The 7,165-nt window shown below is 46.2% G+C and overlaps 1 protein-coding gene across 1 annotated transcript in view; it reads left to right on the plus strand.

The window, feature by feature from the left end:
• ITSN1 (intersectin 1) overlaps positions 1-7,165 on the plus strand; it is a 94,258-nt gene that overhangs the window by 64,242 nt on the left and 22,851 nt on the right. The window contains exons 19-21 of the mRNA XM_029965893.1: positions 2,922-2,967; positions 5,122-5,243; positions 6,789-6,900. Coding sequence (XP_029821753.1) covers positions 2,922-2,967; positions 5,122-5,243; positions 6,789-6,900 — 280 coding nt within the window. The remainder of the gene's footprint in view (positions 1-2,921; positions 2,968-5,121; positions 5,244-6,788; positions 6,901-7,165) is intronic.

The raw sequence follows: 7,165 nt of genomic DNA on the forward strand, positions 1-7,165 counted from the left end.
AAAGCTGGAAACTGGTTTTTATTGCAGTCCTTGGAGAGAGGATGTTGGGGTGTTGTTGGCAGCTCTTGGCAGAGAACTCAGGTGTTTAAAGCTGGGAACTGGTTTTCTCAGAGGGGTCAGTGGGATGTTTCTCTGCCCTGGGCTTGCCTGGGGCTGAGCCAGCTCAGTGCCCCTCATCCCAAAGTGCCCCAACTGCCCTTTTGGCTGCTGAAAATCCCACCTGCAGCTCAAATCTTGAGGAGAGAGGGAGGAAGAAGCTCAGAGCTCGTGGAGACCTTGGTGTCCATATTCCCTACAGGGGTTCCTGTGCCTGCAGGACACAGTTCTGTGTCCAGGGGGGTAATTTTGATTACATGGCAGAGTTTTGCTCTTCAGCTTGTTCACAGAGCCAGCTTTTACAGAGGCTTTCACAGTCCTGGCTGTGTGTTAACTCTTATCTCTGCTGTGCTTGGACAGCTGCCTGCTGGGGGAAAATGGTCCTAAAAGAGTGAATTAATTTAATGTGTCCTGCACTGTTGACTCAGACCCAAAGACAAACAGTGGTGATCTTTCAGCAGCAAGTGCAGAGTTTATAGAAATGCCTGTAAACCTCAAAATCTCAGTGGTTTCTACACCAGAAGAATTTTTTAATTTGTTCTTCTGCCCAGGCTGCCCATTCACCCCCAGGTGATAAATTAAACTATTCCCTGCTCCTCCAAGTTCCAACTTATTAACAGGGTGGGAAAGTCTTTGTTCTCCAGAGGAACAATGACACCAGTTCGTGGTCCATGCCCAAGTTTTCATTAGGCTGAGGTGGATGGAAGCAGATCTGAACCAGGGTTTTATCCTTGGGTGGTAATTCCTGTGAGGGGATGGAGCTCCCAGGGGAGCTTGGAAACCAGCAACTGGGATGGCTCTGCTTCCAAAACTTTGCCTAAAGGTTCAGGAGATAATCCCAGTGGGAATGTGCAGGGTCCTGCTGGACCACCCAGTTTAATAAGGCTGCTGGGTCTCACTGAACTGACAGAGCAAGTTCTGCTCTTCTGGTTCAAGGGACTTTATCACACCTCTCAAAATACCCTCAAATGCTCAGTGAGGGTCTCAGCTGTGCAGAAGGGAAGCAGAACAGGGTCTGTCCTCTCCCTGTGTTTCCTCTCAACAGAGGGAATTGAAACTATTTCTCCATCTCCTGAATGGACCAGAATGGATCAGAAATTGAGTCCATCTCAAGTGCACTGTTGGTTAATTTATTTACTGAAGTGCTGTAGGACTTCTCTGTGTGTTTATTCTGCTTTTTCACCAAGGATTCAGAGAGCCCTCAAACACAATTCACACTCAGTCTGGCCCAGGTGATTTTGATGTTTCTGCCATCCAATAACCCCTCTGTGTCCCAGTTGCTGCAGGACAGTGTCCCATCCCACCCAACAACCCCTTTCTGTGTCCCAGTTGCTGCAGGACAGTGTCCCACCCCACCAATAACCCCTCTGTGTCCCTGCTGCTGCAGGACAGTGTCCCACCCCACCAATAACCCCTCTGTGTCCCTGCTGCTGCAGGACAGTGTCCCAGCCCCAGAGATGTGTTTCCAATCCAGCAGCACAGATGTTGACTCAGGGGTGTTTTGGAGGAGTGTGTTCTCTGAAAGTCCAAATCCTTGGTTTTCACTCAGGGTGTTTCCCTGCAAGAAACACTTTCCAAAGCAGAATTAATGCCCAACACTCCCCTTTCAATCTGAGTTGTTGCTCACCATTTAATCCTCCCCCCGTGGGAGTGTCAAGCCCACCTTGTCCTTGTCCCCAGACCTAAACCCAGTCTTTGATCTCTGGGTGATGCTTTCCTGGTTCACTCTTCTTGCTGAGACAGGTCCCTGTGGTTGTAGAGAAGGGTGGGGAACTGAGGAGGATCAGAGGACTGCAGGGAGGGAGGGCAGGTTTGCTGCCCTTGTGGAGTGTGACTGCACTCGGTGTCTGACAGGGACAGGAGAGCAGCACTGAGACTCCAACAGGGGTTCAGGATCTCTAATAATCTATTTTATAGAGCCATCCAAACCCAACACACTTTTTTCCCCCAATAGCCCTGTTCTCTCAGCCATTGAACTGTTTTTTAGTTACTCCTTGTATTAGTTTCTGCCAGAATCCCCAAGTTCTCAAAGGATCAGGTTAATAGGGAGAATCCTGAGGGGGAAAGTGGCTCTTTTCCCCAGAGGAATTGGGATTCTGAGAGAACCTTCAGGCTCTTGGATGGAGTTTGTGAGGAGGCTCCTGAAGGTGAAGAAGGTGAAGCTGAGGAGGGTGGAAGTGTTGAAGGCAAGAGGATATTTATGGTGACCCAACATTTCTGACCAAAGTTCAGTTCAGGTTTCTGTTGCTGTTATCCATCTGAAACCTTCTTATAGCAGGAGATAAGAGGGTTAATGGACCAGGAGAAAACAGAAGGAATTATTTACAGAGCAGGAACTGGACTAATTCCAGGGTTTACTGGGTTTTTTGTGTCCTGGATGATGATGATGATGATGATGTTCATCCCTCATCCTACCCTGTCTGGGTGCAGTGAGTTTCTCAGGAATATTTGCAATCCAACTGTTTGTAGAGTTGAAAACAATTATTGTTGGTTTAAGTCACCTGGACAGAATTCCCACTGTGTGGATTCCCAGATGCACAATTCCAGTGGGATGTAATTTGCATTTACACTGATATTTGCAGTCCATGAAAGGGAGTAAAAGTTCAAGAGAGAATTCTGCACTTTTGCACTGAGTCCTCCACTTCCATACACTGCTGGGGTTTATTCCCAGGTATTTATTGCCATCAGAAATATTTAGGATTTCTGTAAAAACACAATCTTCCTGTGGGTTTTTTACTTCCATGCTTGGTTAGTGTGTTAAATTTAATGTGTAAGTAGAGAAATAAACCTGAGTGCTAAACCTGCATCTTGTTTTCTGTTTCCAGGCTCCAGGAGCAGCTGGAAAAACGGGAAGCTTAGGGAAGAAACCTGGTGAGTCCTGTATTGTGACAGCACCTTCTGGCTGTTCTTAAGTGTTTAAGTTCAATGGCAACAAAATCTTTCCCATGAAAATAAAGGATGTTTGGCTTGGTCATTTTGTAGTAGTTTGCACTGATGAAAACAACTGTAATAAATGCAGTTAATAAATAATGTAACTGTAATGAAATAATTCATCATCTCTGATCATTCTGACATGTCAGTCATAAACAGCAGGTAGCTAGAGAATAAAAGTCTGCTCGAAAATGAATGTAAACTTCCTGATGGGTTGCTGAACAGAACAGTGGAAGCCATTCCCCCTTGTCCTGTCCCTCCATGCCTTATCCAAAGTCCCTTTCCAGCTCTTTTGGACCTCTTTTAAGCACTGGAAGGGGCTGTGAAGTCTCTTCTTGGTAATTCAATACTTAAACAAACAAAATGAAAAAGTTCTTCATGGAAGAGAAGCCATTGGGGTTTTTTTAAACTTCTTTTTCTGGACACTTTTCTCTGAATTTCTGCCTCCCTGTGATGTGCAAGAGCTGAATGTTACACCTGTGCTTTGTATTGTAACTCATTTAACATGAACGAGTAAAACCCCTCTAAGCTGCTGGTTGGTGGCAGGGGGTGGCTCATACCTTGTAAACCACATTTTGTAGGTAAAAACGAGAAATTTCCTGTTCTGAGAGAGAGATAAGGAGTGTCAGATTTTTTGCCCTTCCATCGTGATCTGAACATGGGAACTGTTGTGGCAGCAAGAGAGGTTTTCCTGATTTTGAGAAACTCCCACCACTGATTTGCTTGCTGGTGTTCATTCTGCCTCCTGAGTGGCTTTAGGATGGAGGGATTAATGGAATTCTGTGGGAATTCCATTAATTCAATGGAATTCCTGCAGATGCAGGAGCCTGCAGACTTCCAGCAGGAGAGTCGTGTCTCCTGCCCCACATCCCGGTGAGCTGGGATCGCTCAGCCCTCTGCTCCTGCCCCCTCCCTGTGCAGCTCAGATGTTCCTCTGACCACTTCTGATTTTCCCAGTCATCCTTTGCTTCTCCATTTCAATTCAGCAGTTGTTTATTTTCCTGTCAGGCCTCAGCTCCCTTTGTTCCTTCCCTCCAGCCAGACCTGGCTGTGCTGCCCCTGCTGCTCTTGCTTCCCCTGCAGGGAACACCTGAGGGATGACCTGCTGTGCCCTGGCACCCTGAAATGGGCTTTTCAGCAGGAAAAGCACCCCTCTTTGTGGATTAAGCACCCTTCTTATGGATTAAGCACCCTTTTTGTGGATTAAGCACCCCTTTTTTGGATTAAGCCCCCCTTTTTGTGGATTAAGCCCCCCTTTTTGTGGATTAAGCCCCCTTTTTGTGGATTAACCACAGTCCTCCCTCACCCTTCTCATGGTTTGGGGCCAGGGCTGAACTCAGTTACAAGCTGTGGGTGGGACATCCAAACCCAGCTGCCCAAAACCTCCTGTCCCTTCAAACTGGCTCCAAAACTGGGTTCCCTTTGTGGGACCACAATAATTCTGTCTTTCCCCAGCCCTGTGAACCAGCCCAGAGCCCAGGCTGTGCTGGGGGAGCTTTGCAGAGGGGTTGGTGAGCTCAGGGCTCCGGGTCCCTGCGGGCTGGAAGGGGGTCCCACAAAGCACCTGCTCTGTGCCAGCGGCCATGGGATGAAGATTCCCAAAGAAATCCTCTTTGAAAACGTTCATTTGGGGTCTGGGGCTGAAAAATCAGTTCATTTGCACCTCTCAGTGCAACTCCATTGGACTGTCACCAACGTGGCTCCTCTTTTTAGGGAGCTCAGTCCAAAGGTTGGACTTGAATAAATGGAATTTCAGGGAGTTGTATTTGCTGGAAAACAGTATTAGGAAACTGGATTTTAAGAGCTGTGTAGCTGTGGTTGTTATTATTTTTGTTATTGTTATTCTCTATTTCAAATATTTTTATCTCCTACCCATAGACCTGTTGCATCTCTTTTGGTTTATTATTTATTTTCTCCTGCAGTGCCCTGAACTTCTCATTTATTTTATAATTACCACGTGTACTCCTGGAAATACACAAAGACATCACGATTTTCTGGAAAGAAAGGCCACAGTGATTGCAGCACAGTCAGTGTTGGATAGAATGTGTTCAGGTTTTTCCAAATTAACCTTTTCTTCCCCTTGTGCTCCCCCAGAAATTGCCCAAGTTATTGCCTCTTACACAGCCACGGGCCCAGAACAGCTCACTCTGGCTCCTGGGCAGCTCATCCTCATCAGGAAGAAGAATCCAGGTGGTTGGTGGGAAGGAGAGCTCCAAGTTAGTGCCTTTTTTAATTGTAATAAAATTCCACGTTAAAAAAAAATCGTGATTATTTTTTTTAGTTGTTCAAAATGCTGAACGTTGTCAATGAGAAACCATTTTGAGAATGTTCTGCAATTCAGCATTTAAAGAGAAAATACATTTACAGAAATATGCCCCCGTGGCCATCCCTGATCTGGGAATAACCTGGGGGGGAGAACAGCAGGGGATCCATCGGGGTGTTTTCCTGGAGTTCCCTCAGAAAGGGGGATTTTAGGGCTTGTTTTGGCTGCTTTTGAATCCCCCCCCGAGTTTTTTTAAGAGTAGAACTTGACAGTTTGATCCCACTAAATGAGGGGGTTTGGTTTGGGCTTTTTAACAGGGAATATCAGGGGAAAAAATGTCATTGGTTTATTCTGCAGTGCAGAGGCTCAAAAAGGAATTTAATTATTTTCCCCTGTTACCACCTGCCCTTTTTGCCTTTTCTGGGGATATTTTTTCATCTCTTGTGGAGAAATCACCTTCCAGGATTCCTTAGGGATTTGTTCTCACTGACCTTTATGCTGCTGGTAACTTTTACCTTTGAAAAGTCTCCATTAAATGGATTTTAAGGCAGCAAAGAAGCCTCACGGGGCAAGGTCTGCCACAATTCTCCCTGAGCAGCTGCTGGGAGGTTCTAAAGCAATTCATTTTTGGTTGTGTAAATGTTCAGTGTGACTTTAGATACTTTAATGGGATACAATTGTTTTTTATTTCATTATCAGTCCCCTGACTATTCTATAAATATTCTATTTATTCTCCTCTTCCACACTTGGGGGTCAGAGTGGAGGGAAAATAAGGCCAATGTTTTAAGCTGGTTTAATGCAGCATCCAAAAATAGCTTAAAATTAATGCTCTAGATGCTCTTTAGATCAAGTGCTTTCTTTTTTAGTAAAGATTTAAAGAGGGGAAAAACTAGTTAAAGAATAGTAAATCTGTTAGATGACCTTTTTTTCCCTCAAATTTAACATTAATTCCTTTTTAAAGGCAAAATTCTTCCTGCCCAAAACGCCAACTTTGTTCTAAGGGCTCAAACAGGGAATAAAGAGTTCAAATAAATTCTTAACACGGATTTAGAGGCTGAGATGGGGTTCAGAGTTGTGGAATAACCTTTCTTGCAGCCAGGATTTTTTTAATTTATTTGGTTTCAATGGCCAAGGCAGTCGGGGAGGTGCCAGGGGGAGGTTTCTGTCCCGCTCTGGTGGCACAAGGTGTTGAAAAGCTCAGAGGCCGTTTCTTTAAAAGAAAAAGAGGTGATTTGGATCCTTAATCTCTGCTTGAACTGTCACAGTCTGGTATCGATTTAAACTCAGTTCTTTAAGCATTTAAATGCTAATGGAAGTGTTGTAATGTTCAACTACTGCCAAAACCGGCTGGTTTTTCCTTACAAAATGCAGATTTTTCCTTACAAAACAAAGCTGCTGTGAGTGCCAACAGCTCAAGAGTTGGGTCCCCCCCTTGCCCAGGCTCTGAACCCTCCTCCCCGAAGTGTGAACCCTCCTGACAGCCCCGTTCTCTCCCCAGGCCCGAGGCAAGAAGCGCCAGATCGGTTGGTTCCCCGCCAACTACGTGAAGCTGCTGAGCCCCGGGACCAGCAAAACCACCCCCACCGAGCTGCCCAAGGCGGCCCCCGCAGGTGAGAGCCCCCTCTTCCCGCGGCATTCCCGCCTGGAATGTGTGCCCTGGGCAGTGCATCCCGAAAATAACTCAGGCTTGGCCTCAGTTCTCCCTGGGGGTGGATTTTCCCTTGGAGTGAGAAGAGCGGGCAGAGCTCAGCGTGTTCCCGGGAAGGGTGGGATGCTCCAAGGGTGGGATGCACCAAAGCCACTCCTGAGGTGACATCTTCCAGTGCTCCAAGGATCCAATTTCTCTGGGCTGATTGGAGCTGTGGGAAAAATTCC

Source organism: Manacus vitellinus, unplaced genomic scaffold (genome assembly GCF_001715985.3).
Source record: "Manacus vitellinus isolate BGI_N305 unplaced genomic scaffold, ASM171598v3 scaffold_122_pilon, whole genome shotgun sequence".
NCBI classification, from domain to species: domain Eukaryota; kingdom Metazoa; phylum Chordata; class Aves; order Passeriformes; family Pipridae; genus Manacus; species Manacus vitellinus.